This window comes from Myxocyprinus asiaticus, chromosome 6, assembly GCF_019703515.2.
Source record: "Myxocyprinus asiaticus isolate MX2 ecotype Aquarium Trade chromosome 6, UBuf_Myxa_2, whole genome shotgun sequence".
Lineage (NCBI taxonomy): Eukaryota > Metazoa > Chordata > Actinopteri > Cypriniformes > Catostomidae > Myxocyprinus > Myxocyprinus asiaticus.
The window spans coordinates 38,433,111-38,450,791 of record NC_059349.1 but is presented as its reverse complement, the minus strand read 5'-3'; the positions used below and the strand labels follow the sequence as shown (position 1 = coordinate 38,450,791).

The 17,681-nt window shown below is 39.5% G+C and overlaps 1 protein-coding gene across 11 annotated transcripts in view; it reads left to right on the top strand.

The window, feature by feature from the left end:
• Positions 1 to 17,681, top strand: part of LOC127442106 (PWWP domain-containing DNA repair factor 3B-like) — a 38,085-nt gene that overhangs the window by 2,148 nt on the left and 18,256 nt on the right. For 3 of the 11 annotated variants that reach the window (XM_051699896.1, XM_051699899.1, XM_051699888.1), the window contains exons 2-3: positions 13,013 to 13,898; positions 13,985 to 14,267. In XM_051699896.1, the coding sequence (XP_051555856.1) occupies positions 13,074 to 13,898; positions 13,985 to 14,267 (1,108 nt within the window). In that variant the 5' untranslated portion in view covers positions 13,013 to 13,073. Of the gene's footprint in view, positions 1 to 264; positions 357 to 5,178; positions 5,215 to 5,649; positions 6,331 to 12,513; positions 12,611 to 13,012; positions 13,899 to 13,984; positions 14,268 to 17,681 lie in introns of those variants that run through there. The other 8 variants (XM_051699898.1, XM_051699897.1, XM_051699890.1 and 5 more) reach the window with 7 other exon arrangements.

The following is a 17,681-nucleotide window of genomic DNA, read 5'->3' as shown; positions in this document are numbered from 1 at the left end:
GGGGTATGATATGTGTTATTATGAATATGAATGAGTCAATATCTAAAACAATAAAATAATTATTACTATATAATTATAGATATATTTTAAACTTGACTTGAAGCAGATCAAATCAGTTACGAAAAAAGCGAAGAAGGGTGTTACAGTACACCATACTGATTGGATGATTTAATACGGCAGTGCACATTAAAAGCAGAGCAATACACAGAAAAGAAAGTTAAAGAGTGTCATCTTCATTGTTTAAGGAGGGAATAGTTGAGCTCTCCCTCCTTCGCCAGGCAGTTAGCCAACTTCCTGATTCTAAAACGGAAACTCTCATGACGGTCGATCACCTCATAAACAATTCCAATGAGTAGGTGCAGTATGATCACTCATATGATTTTAATGCATTTTTTGTTGTTGCTGTATTTATCTTAACCATCTTAAATCATGTGCGTGTGTCAACTTAACCTGCTCCTAAAGAGTTTGTGGACACGGTTGCACTCGCTGGCTCCGTGTTTTCATTGGTTTTCCATGGAGCTGCTAATGCTAACAGTCAATATGTCTGCAGTTAAATATCTAACGTGCTTTAAACTCTCCCTTTAAGTTGCATTTGGGCTTATTTATTTATTTATTTATTTGTGTGTAGTAAAAAATATAGAATCATATCAACAGCCCTTAGCTCCATCTCAGCTTTTATAGGGTTTATTTAGCGTTTTTTGTCCAGGATGTTTCTAGCTACAGTTGAAGAGTTCTAAGTATTTGACAGCAACCCCAAATGTTAAAGTATTAACAGGAGCTAGCATTCGGCTTTAGCTCAGTGTCAAGCAAGTATAATGTGTTGATTCGGGTTTAGTTTGATCTCTGTTGGTCATTTTTACCACAGTTTTCCTGAGCAACAACTAGGCGGCGCCATGATGATTCTAATGTCATGTATTCTGTTTCAAGTTGTGCAGTTGTTGGTTGTCAAAACAACTCGAAGTAGGTAATTATATCAGCGTTACTGACATAGCACCGTCGCTTCGTGACATATACACACTCAGGTGAGGTGCTGTCAAAAAAAAAAAAAAAAAAAAAAAAAAAGGTAATCTCGATTGTGTGAAGCATCGGCACCTTATTCAGCCCCGCCCCTTTTCCGCGCTCCGCTCTTCCGAATTTTGTCATCTAACTTACTGTTTGTATTGAAGCTACTGCGAAGAGTCGAACAAAATGGATTTTGTGTGGGAGCGCAGAAAGTATTTTTCACCAAGAGTTGATGGTGTGAGTCTACAGCACCCCTTTACTACATGAAAATGCAAGTGAGGTGTTTTTTCTGTCACTTTTTCATAATACAAGCGTTTAATTATTTTACGTGTAATTCTGCTTAATTTTTAGGTTTCAACTTAATAATTTGTGTTAAAATGTGTAATTGATATGACATCTGCAACAGCGACAGCTCGTATTATTGCACATGCAAGTTCAACGTTGAAGTAAATTACAGTTGTACGTTTTAAAATGAATTTTTCACCCTACATTTTTTAGAGGCTTAAATGTGATTAAAATAGTTGTAAACATAATATAAAATAAAACGTACCGTTTTACATATATTTGAATTCATAAATATAGTTGCAACCTTCCCCCGTCCTGGTTTAATGCTCAAAAATCTACTCACATTAATAACACGATGGGTGAATGACACGAAAAAATGGCCAGCTAGAGGTGTCCTACAGAGATATTTTAAATTACTTTATGTTGTCTCTTGGAGTTTCATGAACACAGAGGCACATCAGTCTGTCCATATTGAAGGTAGGATCTTGTGTATTTGTGAATGAAGTATTCTTGTTTTAAAATCTCCCCTGCTTCCAGTTGTTATGACATCCCCAGAACACTTTAAAATACTCACGATAACTTTTGACAACTCTTTAACCTGTAAATCCACTTCGCTAGCTAATTGCACTTTGACATCAACACCATAGATATCTACAGTTGAAGTCAGAAGTTTACATACACTTAGGTTGAAGTCATTAAAACTCATTTTTTAACCACTCCACAGATTTCATATTAGCAAACTATAGTTTTGGCAAGTCGTTTAGAACATCTGCTTTGTGCATGACACGAGTAATTTTTTCAAGAATTGTTTACAGACAGATTGTTTCACTTATAATTGACAATATCACAATTCCAGTGGGTCAGAAGTTTACATACACTAAGTTAACTGTGGCTTTAAGCAGCTTGGAAAATTCCAGAAAATGATGTCAAGCCTTTAGGCAATTAGTCAATTAGCTTCTGATAGGCTAATTGAAGTCAAATGGAGGTGTACCTGTGGATGTATTTTAAGGCCTACCTTCAAACTCATTTTGTAGTCTAGAAAAATTGTAGACCTCCACAAGTCTGGTTCATCCTTGTGAGCAATTTCCAAATGCGTGAAGGTACGACATTCATCTGTACAAGCAATAGTACGCAAGTATAAACACCATGGGACCATGAAGCCATCATACCGCTCAGAAAGGAGACGAATTCTGTCTCATAGAGATGAACGTAGTTTGGTGTGAAAAGTGCAAATCAGTCCCAGAACAACAGCAAAGGACCTTGTGAAGATGCTGGAAGAAACAGGTAGACAAGTATTTATATCCACAGTAAAACAGTCCTATATCGACATAACCTGAAATGCTGCTCAGCATGGAAGAAGCCACTGGGTTGCAAATGGGTCTTCCAAATGGACAATGACCCCAAGCATATCTCCAGAGTTGTGGCAAAATGGCTTAAGGACAACAAAGTTAAGGTATTGGAGTGGCCATCACAAAGCCCTGACCTCAATCTGATAGAAAATTTGTGGGCAGAACTGAAAAAGCATGTGCAAGCAAGGAGGCCTACAAACCTGACTCAGTTACACCAGTTCTGTCTAGAGGAATGGGCCAAAATCCCAGCAACTTATTGTGAGAAGCTTGTGCAGGGCTCCAGACTGTGACTAAAATGGTCACAAATGCGACCAAAAATTATTTATTGCGACTATAATTTAAAGTCTAATTGCCACTGGCGACAGTCGGGTTGTGTGCATTCATATGCGGTTTCATCAGATATTATCTTGTGAGTTACTGAAAACTTCTTTAGAGCACCAGTGTGTCTCGTGCCTCTTTTCACTCGTTCTGTTGTGATGACGAGCTCGCTGCACTGCACTGCACGCAACAACAACAAATCCAGCGTGAGAGGGTCGTGACCAAATGACTCTTTTGAACCGGATCTTTTTCATGAATCACCCAAAAAGAACTGAGGGTTTGAACTCAGGAGCTCAGGTTAGCAGTTTGAATCAGATTCATTTTATTAGCGAATCAGCGATCAGTGAGCTCACAACTGGAAGTGCAGACATTTCAAAATAAGCATCCCATGTGTATTTCGGGCTTCTTTTATAATTAAAAGTCCCAGATTGTGTACCACTTTTTTTCTCCTCATAATTATTGATTGGGATTGGAGTAGCACAATAAACTGCATCTGGGATTTCATTCAGTTTGCACTCTTGTAGTCTCTGTGTCTGGCCCATCTGGTAACAGTAAAAGACTAAGGCAATATTGTAAAGCAGTTTATATACTATTAAATTGTTAGGGACTTGTTCACATCTATTACACAAGGTGCACACATTCATTGATGCTCAAGAAGACAACAAACTACTATATGCATTCTAGAGCCCGACCGATATGGGATTTTTTGAGACCGATACCGATTTTAGAGAGGGAAAATTCCCCGATTACCGATATGGTGGCCGATATATTTAATTTTTGAGCTGGAATGAAAACAGACCTTTTTTATGTGGATTGTTCACCGATTTTGCACCGATATGACTATGCAAAGGTACTCAGAAGGCTGCTTTATTATACACATATTTTTATCAAAGAATATTTGACATTATTATTATACATTGTCAACAAATTCTAGAAATGAACACTGAGAAAATAAAGAATAAATAAAAATACAATAAATAGCTTAATAAACATCAGTACTGTATGTTTAGTTTAAGTCAATTGCTGACCATTAAAATAAAGAATAAATTAAAATAAATAGCTAAATAAACATCAGTACTGTTTAGTATCAGTCAATGCTGACCATTAAAATAAAGAATAAATTAAAATAAATTGCTAAATAAACATCAGTACTGTTTAGTATCAGTCAATGCTGACCATTAAAATAAAGAGTAAATTAAAATAAATAGCTAAATAAACGTCAGTATTACTGTTTAGTATCAGTCAAATGCTGACTATTTTAATACTGCCAGTCAATTAGGGGCAGGTTGTAAAACAAGAAGCATTTACACCTGCCGAGTCAAGAGATAAACAGCGGCAGTGGTGTTACACCGTATTCTGCTATACAAGTTCAGGGGAAACTTTCAACGGTGGAAAACCAGACTTCTAAATATTACATTTTATAAATGCAACGACTGGAATTGTTCGGTTGAAGGGGGTACCAAACTGTGAATCCTAAACAAAACAGTTTGGTGAATACATGTTTACTAATTAGCTTCCACTCAGCTGACAACAATGAAAGTAGCTACGCGATTAGCTAGTTAGCTATAAGCTCGTTGTCACGGAGAGTAAAAGACGGACATTGTTTATTTTACTTTCCAGCATTGTGTCACACCAACTAGGTAATAACACAGCGTGAAATCAACACTCAACACACACAATCCACCACCGCACCATTGTCTGCTGAGCTGCAAAAAGATGCTCTGATGTTTACCTTTCAATCTGCTACATTACTTACTGCACTGACAAACTATAGCTGGCTAACAGCAAACAGACATGAGTGACATGGTTGTCTGGGACAAGGTTAATGTTATATTAGTTATATTGAAAAGGGAAAATTATGGGGTCATTGTTTAAGTTTCCAGTATGTATTTCACAAACTAGTTAACTTACCGAGACACCGCTCAGCTCCGCCCTGTCTGCAGAGCCACCATCAGCTCAGCTCTGTAAACAATGGAGTCGGAGCACGCTCTGCTGGACAAACTACATAATGACACCAATTCTGAAGCATTGTTTTCTGCATTATATGTTCTGAAAAAAAGTTTTCATATCCGTAAAATATATGCCAATACCAATATATCGGTGAAAGGCTAATATCAGCCGATATATCGGTCGGGCACTAATGCATACTATATGTAATTATCTGTAATGTAGATTGTGAAGAGCAGTATTAAATAAAAAAATCTTTTGTCTCTTATGTGTATAGATTACGAAAGGGGTGTGAACATTTATGAGACAAAAGGTAATGCAAACTTATCTTCTCAACTATATACTGTATACAGTTTATTAAACCTCTGATTAATGGATTATCAGCTGTCTTTTCTTCTGCTTTCTATCTTGTTTCTGTACAGCAATCTAAATTGAGCAATTCTGTGATTTGGCGACTAAAAACAATGATTTGGCTCCTTAATGTTTCATTTTAGGAGCCAGTGGCTCCTTAGTCATTTTTTTAGTCTGGAGCCCTGTTGTGGAAGTCTACCCAAAACAACACGAGTTAAACTATTTAAAGGCAGTGCTACCAAATACTAACAAATTGTATGTAAACTTCTGACCACTGGGAATGTGATGAATGAAATACAAGCTGAAATAAATCATTTTCTCTACTATTATTCTGACATTTCATATTCTTAAAATAAAGTAGTGATCCTAACTGACCTAAGACAGGGAATGTTTTCGCTACGATTATATGTCAGGAATTGTGGAAAAACTGAGTTTAAATATCTTTGTATGTAAACTTCTGACTTCAGCTGTATATAGCAACCACTAGAACGGAAGTTCCGAGACAAAATTTTCAAGGTGGCTGTGCACTAGTTTCTCTGGCACATAAGGTGAATAGAGCCACATGTTTTTTGACAGTTTTTACAAATGTAATGCTTTAAACATCACATTACCTGCTAAGAATATATGCAGATGCAAATGAAAACACTGGAGACCGGAAGTTCAAAACAGGCGAATTGTGGAACACCGCATTCAGGAAAAAGGTGTTCTGGCCGTCCACATGATCTAAAAGAAAATGTGATTCATCAGACCAGGCCACCTTCTTCCATTGCTCCATGGTCCAGTTCTGATGCTCACGTGCCCATTGTAGGCGCTTTCGGCGGTGGACAGGGGTCAGCATGGGCACTGTGACCGGTCTGCGACTACGCAGCCCCATACGCAGCATGCTGCGATGCACTGTGTGTTCTGACACCTTTCTATCATGGCCAGCATCAAGTTATTCAGCAATTTGTGCTACAGTAGCTCTTCTGAGAGATCGGACCAGACGGGCTAGCCTTCGCTCCCCAGATGCATCAGTGAGCCTTGGGCACCCGTGACCCTGTCGCCTGTTCACCGATTGTCCTTCCTTGAACCACTTTTGGTAGGTACTGAACACTGCATACTGGGAACACCACACAAGACCTGCCGTTTTGGAGATGCTCTGACCAAGTCATCTAGCCTGGCGACTGCTTCTTGCTTCGCTACTGTTCGGATGCATCTGCTTGCTGCTCCGTGCTTTGCTCCCTTGCTTTTGCATTTGAATGTCTAATTTTCATATCAAGTTCAGCAAAGTGCTCAAAATGACATCATTTGGCACCCACTCTACAACCTGATACTTTTGGGACTGATATTTTACTACAAAAAAGGAGGCAGTTTACAACTGGCAGTTTACATTGCTGAAAAGGGACAACACAGCTGCCTTCACACAGACAGATGAGAAAGAAAATGCCTCCTTTCTGATCAAACTCCACTTGCTGCACAAACTGCCATAGAATTCTACAAAAAAATCACAGTTCTTGGGGAAAAAAAAAAACTACTAGCATTATTGCCAATCTTCACGGAATACACGAGAGCATCAACGTGGACCTGTAATAAGGAGTCCTGTAAATCAAACATTCCTCGACAGGCTATACTGAGCTTAAAAACCCAGCAAAACAGATGGCAAAAGTGACTGATGAAAGTGAGAGCAAAAACCAATGGCATAAACAGGGAGCTAGACCCAAAGGTACTCGAAATGTCAGACAGTCACTATCATCGCATATTGCAGCATTGGCATCTTCCACTTCCAGTTATGACTCGACTAAGCAATACCGGTATTCTTCCACTCCCGAAACGTCTTGAAAATAGATTTGAACTATTAATGAATGTGGGGGAAGAAACCCCGAACGTGATCAGGCTTAGATCACAACAGCCAGCAGCTAACACTACAGCTGGCAGGCGCTCAAGGTCGAGCAGGCAGCGGCATTCAGCTGAGACCACAGCCGAGCTCAGCACTCTTTTAGCAGGGAACTCCATTATCAGAAACATTGGTAGCGGGGCTACTACCACTTGCTGCATTCCTCGAGCAATGGTTTCTGAGGTAAATAAGGAACTTATGAACACTCTAATGAACCGTAAGACTGTGAATTGAGTTATTATACATGTGGGGAAAAATGATATTCAGAAAGAGCAGTCAGAACCCTTTAAGAGGGTTTTCAGTTAACTCTCTGAAACACTTAGGAGATTGAAAGTTCAGTTGTTCATCAGTGGACCACTCCAAGCCCGAGGAACAAAAATGTTTTCTCAGTTGCTAAGTCTAAATACTTGGCTGCACAAAACCTGCAACATGAGAAGACTGAACTACACTGATAATATCAAACTATTCTGGAATCAAGGAGAACTGTTTAAATCAGATGGCCTTCACCCAAACAAACTTGGTGCAAAAGTGCTAAAGGACAATATCTACTCCCTCCTTCATCCATCTGCAACACGCACAAATCCACTCAACCTGGATGGCATACAAACACCACCGCAGTGTCTGGATGATCACAGGATCGCTCTTCAGCACCTGGATGGACATTTGGTCAACAAATCCAACAATAACACAGCTAAGACATAACAACATGGGGCTGAGCCCCACACACAGAGCATACTACAGTCAGACTGTGACGACTTAAAACTGCTCCAAGATACAGGACCCAAGGACGATTTCCAGGAAAAAAGCCAAGGGAGCCAAGATAACAACAACAACATACATCAGCCTCCAAAAACACCAGAGCCACAGTCTCTGTCACCACACACCTTCTCCCTCTTGTCAACATCCCCACTCCTAAGCTTCTCTGAGAAAATGGAGGAACTAGTGTATACTGGCAGAAAGCTCTCCCACTCCATTGCTGCGAGCCCCCAGATACAAACCAAAAAACGGCGGGCCCCTCTACTACCAAAGCCTGCAGGCCCAGCTCACCCTCCCTCTGAGAGAGCTCTCCGGCCACTGCCATAACGCAAGGGTACATCTCGTCCTTCTTCTGCTCTCGATGAACAACAAACAACTGATAACAGCTCTAATTTATGTGTATCGGGTCCCCGCTACGGTAGCAGCAACACTCACAAGTGTTTACAGAACAAGCGGGAACCCACTGTGCCAGTAGCGTTTTCAATATCTGTTATATTAAGTGATAGGAAAACTAAGGCTTTCTAAATACAAATGGCAAACCATTCTAATCTGTTGCATATTAGACATAAATCCAACATTACTGTGGGGCCAAAAACAGATACTGTCAAATTAGCACTTTTAAACATCTGCTCACTAAAGAAGTAGTTTCTAGTCAATGACCTCATCACCACAAACAACCTGGACTTTATGTTGCTAAATGAGACTTGGTCAGATAACAGCTACAGTGCAACAGTCCTCAATGAATCAGCCCCTCCAAACTTTACTTTTATGATTGTCTGCAGAGCTGTTAGGAGAGGTGGAGGATTAGCGGCAATATTTAAAGATGTCTTTCAATGCAAGCAAGTGTCAATTTGTGATTACTTGACCTTTGAATATCTAAGTATTGTACTAAAAGGTGCATCATACATTCTATTTATAATTATTTATAGGCCTCCAAAATACTCTCCTGGCTTTGTTGATGATTTTACAGAACTGTTATCAACAACTTCCTCTCAATTTGACTTTTGTTATTGCTGGGGATTTCAACATTCATATAGATAATCCTGAACACGACACTGCCAAAGAACTCGAAACAGTTTTAAACACTTTTGCTCTGACTCAACATGTAGATGGACCCACACACAATTGCGGGCACACTCTTGATCTGCTCATTAGGAAGGGTCTAAACATTTTGTCATTTCTGACCATTTCTGTATTTTCTTTGAAATATTGATTTCTCCTGCCACTGAAGTTAGATCTGTCTGTGTCAAAAAGAGGTACATAAATGAGAACACTAGAGTGGAATTTATCAAGGTTATATCTCTGAGTATATCCGCAGATTGTGTTGATGATCTCCTCGATAACTTTAACTCAAAAGTTAAAAATGCTATTGATGGCATTGCTCTTGTAAAAGTCTGGACGTTCACTGGCAGGTGTAAAGCACCTTGGAGAAACACAACAGCAGTGAAAAACATGAAAAGAAAATGCAGGAAAGCATAACGAATGTGGCGGAACACACAACTCGAAGTCCATAATAATATCTATAAAGACAGCCTTCATGCTTTCAATTTGGAATTAGGCACAGCTAGGCAGACCTTCTTCTCAAACATAAACAGCAATATAAACAACACCCGCACTCTTTTTGCTACTCTAGAGAGACCAACAAACCCCCCCAACACAGGTTGCCTTTTGAATTGCTCTCTGACAGAAAATGCAATGAGCTTGCATCTTTTTTCACAAAGAAGATCAATGATATTAGAATGGCGATAAGCTCGTCGTCATGTTGCACTGAGGTCAGACAGCACCCACCACAAAAACTTTATCTCGAATGGATACTTGGACAATTTACAGTCTGGTTTCCGACCGCATCATAGCACAGAGTCTGCGCTCAAAGATTCAGGCAAAATATCAATGCTGTTATTATTAGATCTCAGTGCTGCTTTTGACACTGTTGACCACAACATTCTCCTAGACAGATTGGAAAACTGGGTAGGGCTCTCTGGGACGGTCCTCAGCTGGTTCAGGTCATATCTAGAAGGTAAGGGTTACTATGTGAACATAGGCATCTATGAATCTGAGTGGACATCCATGACGTGTGGAGTCCCACAAGGCTCAATTCTTGCACCGCTTGTGTTCAAACTTTATATGCTCCCACTAGACCAAATTGTGAAAAAGAAACAATTTGTATACCATAGCTATGCAGACGATACCCAGATCTATCTAGCCCAGGGGTCGGGAACCTTTTTCACTAAGGAGACAATTTTTCTTATTTTTGGTTGATGCATTTTTTCAAAAGTGTCAGCACAAACAAATAATTTAGTATTTCCAAAAACAAAGTTTTTTATTAAAATAAAATGTTTGTATTGGCCATAGACTACTCAAGAAAACAAAAACAAACAAATATCATTTCATTTTACAATTGTTCATGAAAAATGTAACTTCCCTTTTGTGCTGGGCGATATGTAAAAAATATTTTAACAATAATTGCCTTTAAAATATCACGATGTCTGATTATATGGCCAACCCCCCTGCCAAGGGTCGGTAAATATTTTTGCTTTATTGATTTTGCTTTAAAAATTTAATGTATTGAAACATGAAAAATTTAAACAAAAGACATTTCTAAATTCAAATTGCACTTTAAACTAAATGAAAAAAGCAATTAAAATTAAAGCTGCAAGCAACGATGAACGGGCCCTCACACCCTGGTGCACGTTAGGGCTGCTGTGCCAGGGGTATGTCACTCCAATTTATTTAGAATTTTTTAGCACTTAAATGTTAAGAGTGTATCACAGTGTAAAACATGTAATTTCCTGTTGCCAGTAGGTGGCGCTATGACTATAACTGAATATTGGCACGTAGGTGTATTCAGGCCAGGACTGTTATCAAACGTGAAGTTTGGGGCAGATTGGACATTGTATGTTTGAGTTACGACAACTTCCTGTTTCATGGCGAAACATCGAACTTTGTCAGACCGTCACGGCCACGGCATGCGATGAAAATTAAAAAGCTTCGCAATTTAGCATCGCCAAGGCCTTGAGATTAGACTGACCGAATATGATGTTGATCTGATTTAATCTCTAGGAGGAGTTCGTTAAAGTACGAGGCCTTGAAATGGCATAAACTGAGCAAAAATTGAAGAGAAAAATCAAAATGGCTGACTTCCTGTTGAGTTTACTTTTTTTTTGTAGGTATTGGCATGTTACACATGTGTACCGAATTTCGTACATGTAGGTAAAATATAGCGTAAACCGCACACTGTTGAATGAAAGTTTGTAGGTGGCGCTATCGAGCCATTTTGCTACACCTAATTCTGAAACCCATATCAGATGTAAATTTTCGCCACTTCTGATGCAAGTGCAAAGTTTCATGAGTTTGAGTATGTTTAGGCCCTCAAAAACACGATTCATTTGGGAAAAAAATAATAAACGCCTAGAAGAACAATAGGGTCCTCGCACCATCGGTGCTCGGGCCCTAATAACGAAGTGATTAAAAAATCTTATTTAACCACCTCCCCAAATACAAACATTTACCGTCTCCAACGACCCCATTTGCCATCATGCAAGTATCACAACAGGTGAAAAATAACTAATAGCCTACAAATTAAGAACTAAAGACATTTATAAATGTCAAGATAATTATAATAATCATAATAAATAAGCCTAATAAATTCCCTTGTGTTCCCAAAAAATTCTATCAAATGTGTGTTCTTATCAAATGTGTTTGTGTTGCATTTTGGTAATACAGTTAATGCTGCCTAAAGAAAATAAAATGGAACTCAATTTTAGGTTCAATATGAACGTGTCTTGTATTACTTTGATTTAATCGCTTTCGTCTTTGTTTCTTCAATACAAAGATACCTGTATATGTTACTTAACCTTAAGTTGCTTTCACAATGTGTAAGAGCGAACTGCTCCATGGAAATAAAGTTAACTAAACTCACAGCACCTCACGAAATGATCGGAGATAATTTGCAACATTCTCTTAGATGACATTATTCTTGCAAACAATTTTCAGATGAATGAAACAGAGAAAAAAAGAGTAATAACTCTTTACATGCGCTTGTTCCACAAGACAGGATCCCGCTGCACGCCCCTGAACAAACAGCAAATCAGACACAAGCATTGACGGCTTTTCTTTTGTCTGTTCTTAAAAACATAATAAAGTGTGTTTCTTCAAGCGCATGTCTTTTTGACTAACAGCGTTTCTTGTCACTGTTTGAATTACCATTGTGTATAAAATGTGCAATATAAATAAACTTGCCTTGCCTTTCCTAGCCATCACCATCACAATTTTGCCCTTGTCAAAGTCACTCAGATCCTTACGCTTGCCCATTTTTCCTGCTTTGAACACATGAAATTCAAGAACTGATTGTTCACTTGCTGCCTAGTATATCCCACCCCTTGACAGGTGCTATTGTAAAGAGATAATAAATGTCATTCACTTCACCTGTCAGTGGTTTTAATGTTGTGGCTGATCAGTGTATATATCATCTCAACATTCAACATTTATCTCAGCCTTCAAGAACCAGCTGAAAACACATCTGTTCAATGAGCACTTAATCAATCCACACTAATTTTACTAACTATTGAACTTAACTTGCACTTACTGTACACAACAACAAAAATCCTTCCCTGTCTTTTTCTTCTGCACTAGCGCCTATACTACTCCAGCCACCTTGAGAGCTTGGCAGTACAACACTGTAGATGCTGTTGAACTTTGTATGACAAATTGCTTGCTGTGTTCCTCATTTGTAAGTCGCTTTGGATATAAACGTCTGCTAAATGTAAATGTAACATTATATATAGAGAGAGAGAGAGAGAGAGAGAGAGAGTTATATATATATATAATCTGGTAGCTTTTAAATACACACAGAACATTTGTATGGTAGAAAGTTTAATTTACAAATTATGCACTTATATATATAATTGCATAATTTGTAAATTAAACTTTCTACCATACAAATGTTCTGTGTGTATTTAAAAGCTACCAGATTTATTGTGAAACTTTTTGTTGCATACAGTATGTGGCTTTTCACACCTATCAGACAGATGGTATGGGGCATTCATGATTGTTCATTTATTTTGCAATTCTGACTACTAAAATGAGCGATTACATGGTTAATGTTGGTTTTTCACTGTTGGTTTCTCTGCAGCCCTGCACAATGAAACAAACCATGATTGTGCTGAAGTGCTGAGACATCAGAGGTAGCAAGGATGAGTTTATCAGGTGACATCTCCTCTTCACACCATCGAAGGAACCCACACAGGACCTGCCGCACCATCACTGAAGTTCTGACAGAACTTGACACACCTGATTCGGGTGACGTTTCCATCTTGCATAGTGAGAGAACCTCAGAGACTCAAAATCTATATCCTGCCAAGTCATGTGGATGGAGAAGAACTAAGAAGAAAAAGGAGAAACCTCAAGCAGTCAACAAAAGTGCCCCTACTGACTCTCCTGTTTGTTTACAACAATCTTTAAATCAAGTAACAGGTATAAATGGACAAGTTTCTTCAAAGTCACATGAACCTGAGCCAAAGGTGCCTCAAAAAGATACTATCCCCAAAGCAATGACTTCAAAAAGATCTCATAAGGGCAGAAAGAAGGTAGGCACTCAGCCCTATGAGAAAGGAGTGGATGCCTCAGACGACGTAACTGGTAACAAAGTTTGTTCTGAAAGAGTGGACAAAGCTGCACACATTGCAAGCCCCGAACCACACAAAACAAAAAGGGCCACAAAAGGGACACGCTTTCGGCACTGTAAAAAAATGTATACCCCCTCTGAGGTTTCTACGGGGCTTCCCAAATGTACTACTATATCTCATCGGCCTCAAAAGGAGATATCTTCCTGTCACACTAAATATGATTGTAGCTCTAGACCATGTACTCCAAAACGGGGCAAGCTTCAGCTAAGCCCTTTTCTCAGCTCTACACCGAAATCAGAACTCCAACCCCTGTCTCCAAACACAGCTGAGGATAATTGTTCACCACAAAGACCCCCTAGACCTCAGAATGTGCCACTGACAAGTCCAGCAAGGGTATGTGTAACATTCATTATAGCGTTCTTGATTGTTGAGTGTTTAAAATGTCAAGCTTAACTGTTTCACAATTTTTCATTTGGTAGTCTTGTCAGAAACCTCCTCCAGATGCAACACCATCAAGAACGGACAAACCTCAGAGGCTTGCTGCAGCAGGAAGGCCAGGAGGTCGCAGAAAAAGGAATGTGCAGGAAAAGTCAAGCACCTCTCCCAAAGTGAAACGCTGCAAGAAGAGTGCAGCATCTCCAGTAATATCTCCTCAGGAAGAGCCCTCCGTTGAGATGCCTCCTTCTGTCAGGCCTTTCTTGAAAACACAGGAGACAAAGCCTCAGGAATCAGGTATAGAAACAGCGACAGATGCGGTCTATAGTAAGTTTATTTTTCTTGTTGTACTTGTTTGTACTTGTGCACGGAGAACTTCTTTTCAAGCAGATACACCAGAGTCTTTTTAGCAAGTCATTCCACTGGGCACCATCTTTGGAATGCTCCCGGGCAGCTATTTTTCTATGTACACATACGGCATACAAGTGCAGCTCCTATCTGCTTGAACGGGGACAGACCAGAATCTCCAAAATGGTTGGTCAAGATTATGATCAAAGAACATATTTCAAATCAGCAGTAAAATCTGACAGTATTGCTATCATAAATTGTGCTGCTTTTCCTCGGATTACGCTAAAAAACGCAATTTTCCTGGCTTGTATAGCTAATGCCAATGCACATTCTCAAGTTAATTGACAGGCGATTTCTGTATCTAAAAGGTGATTGGCTCTTTTACCTGTAAGGTGGGACTTCCTTTCTACATCCGTTGACCGTTGGGCATTCCAATTTCTCCCATTTATTTTAGTAGAAGTGGCCCATCTCTGCTAAATATTTTCTGTATACAGGTTGCATTCTAAATTGCAGGCTTTCCATCAGTTGATTACAACAGCACTTTTGTATGCTGCTCTGGATAAGAGTGTCTGCTACATGTCTTAAAGTAATGGATCACACAAAAATGAAAATTCTGTCATAATGTACTCACCCTCATGTTGTTCCAAACCCTATGATTTTCTTTCTTATGCAGAACAAAAAGCACTAAACACACGAATGCCACTGTCAATTAGCTTCTTTCATAGCGCCCAGTAGGGCTGTTACGGTGGCAATATTTTACCACCGCGGTGGTTAGGGGCCAATCACCGCAGGTGAACGTTGTCATACGGTGGTTGAAGGGCGGGGGTGGGAGTGTGTGCAAATTACGTGTTTATTGTCCATCATACTTCAAAAAGTGCATCATTGAACACAAAATAAAAATTCAACCCTTTGTAAAATATCACAAAATACCCCAAATAACATACACCGATCAGCCACAACATTAAAAGCACCTGCCTAATATTGTGTAGGTCCCCCTCGTGCCGCCAAAACAGCGCCAACACGCATCTCGGAATAGCATTCTGAGATGCTATTCTTCTCACCACAATTGTACAGAACGGTTATGTGAGTTACCATAGACTTTGTCAGTTCGAACTAGTCTGGCCATTCTCTGTTGACCTCTCTAATCAACAAGGCGTTTCCATCTGCAGAACTGCCGCTCACTGGATGCTTTTTGTTTTTGGCACCATTCGGAGTAAATTCTAGAGACTGTTGTGTGTGAAAATCCCAGGAGATCAGCAGTTACAGAAATGCTCAAACCAGCCCATCTGGCACCAACAAACATGCCATGCTCCAAATCACTGAGATCAAAGTTTTTTCCCATTCTGATGGTTGATGTGAACATTAACTGAAGCTTATGACCCGTATCTGCATGATTTTATGCACTGCTGCCACACGATTGGCTGATTAGATAATCGCATGGATGGTTTTGGTGCCAGATGGGCTGGTTTGAGTATTTCTGTAACCTGGGATTTTCACAAACAACAGTCTCTAGAATTTACTCCGAATGGTGCCAAAAACAAAAAAAAAATCCAGCGAGGTGCAGTTCTGCAGACGGAAATGCCTTGGTGATGAGAGAGGTCAACAGAGAATGGCCAGACTGGTTCGAACTGACAAAGTGTACGGTAACTCAAATAACTGCTCTATACAATTTGTGGTGAGAAGAATAGCATCTCAGAATGCTATTCTTAGATGTGGGTTTGTGCTGTTTTGGTGGCACGAGGGGGACCTACACAATATTAGGCAGGTGGTTTTAATGTTGTGGTTGATCGGTGTTATACAAAACCTTTTGCATTAGTTTAACATTTCTGTCTGTTATTGGACTATACTGCAGATTTCATACATCAGAAGTAAGGATTACAGTTGAAGTCAGAAGTTTACATACACCTTAGCCAAATACATTTAAACTCAGTTTTTCACAATTACTGACATTTTATCATAGAAAACATTCCCTGTCTTAGGTCAGTTAGGATCACTACTTTAAGAATTTAAAATGTAAGAATAATAGTAGAGAGAATGATTTATTTCAGCTTTTATTTCTTTCATCACATTCCCAGTGGGTCAGACGTTTACATACACTTTGTTAGTATTTGGTAGCATTGCCTTTAAATTGTTTAACTTAGGTCAAACATTATGTGTAGCCTTCCACAAGCTTCTCACAATAAGTTGCTGGAATTTTGGCCCATTCCTCCAGACAGAACTGGTGTAACTGAGTCAGGTTTGTAGGCCTCCTTGCTCGCACAAGCTTTTTCAGTTCTGCCCACAAATGTTCTATCGGATTGAGGTCAGGGCTTTGTGATGGCCACTCCAATACCTTGACTTTGTTGTCCTTAAGCCATTTTGCCACAACTTTGGAGATATGCTTGGGGTCATTGTCCATTTGGAAGACCCAATGGAGACCGAGCTTTAACTTCCTAGCTGATGTCTTGAGATGTTGCTTCAATATATCCACATAATTTCCCTTCCTCATGATGCCATCTATTTTGTGAAGTGCACCAGTTCCTCCTGCAGCAAAGCACCCCCACAGCATGATGCTGCCACCACCATGCATCACGGTTGGGATGGTGTTCTTCAGCTTGCAAGCATCACACTTTTTCCTCCAAACATAAGGATGGTCATTATGGCCAAACAGTTAAATTTTTGCTTCATCAGACCAGAGGACATTTCTCCAAAAAGTAAGATCTTTGTCCCCATGCGCACTTGCAAACTGTAGTCTGGCTTTTTTATGGTGGTTTTGGAGCAGTGGATTCTTCCTCGCTGAGCAGCCTTTCAGGTTATGTCGATATAGGACTCATTTTACTGTGGATATAGATACTTGTCTACCTGTTTCTTCCAGCATCTTCACAAGGTCCTTTGCTGTTGTTCTGGGATTGATTTGCACTTTTCGCACCAAACTATTTTCATCTCTAGGAGACAGAATGCGTCTCCTTCCTGAGCGGTATGATGGCTTCATGGTCCCATGGTGTTTATACTTGCATACTATTGTTTCTACAGATGAACGTGGTACCTTCAGGCATTTGGAAATTGCTCCCAAGGATGAACAAGACTTGTAGAGGTCCACAGTTTTTTTCTGAGGTCTTGGCTGATTTCATTTGATTTTCCCATGATGTCAAGCAAAGAGGCACTGAGTTTGAAGGTAGGCCTTAAAATACATCCACAGGTACACCTCCAATTCAGTACACCTCTTATCAGAAGCTAACTGGCTAATTGTCTAAAGGCTTGACATAATTTTCTGGAATTTTCAAGCTGCTTAAAAGCACAGTTAATTTAGTGTATGTAAACATCTGACCTACTAGAATTGTGATATAGTCAATTAAAAGTGAAACAATCTATCTGTAAACAATTGTTGGAAAAATTACTCATGTCATGCAAAAA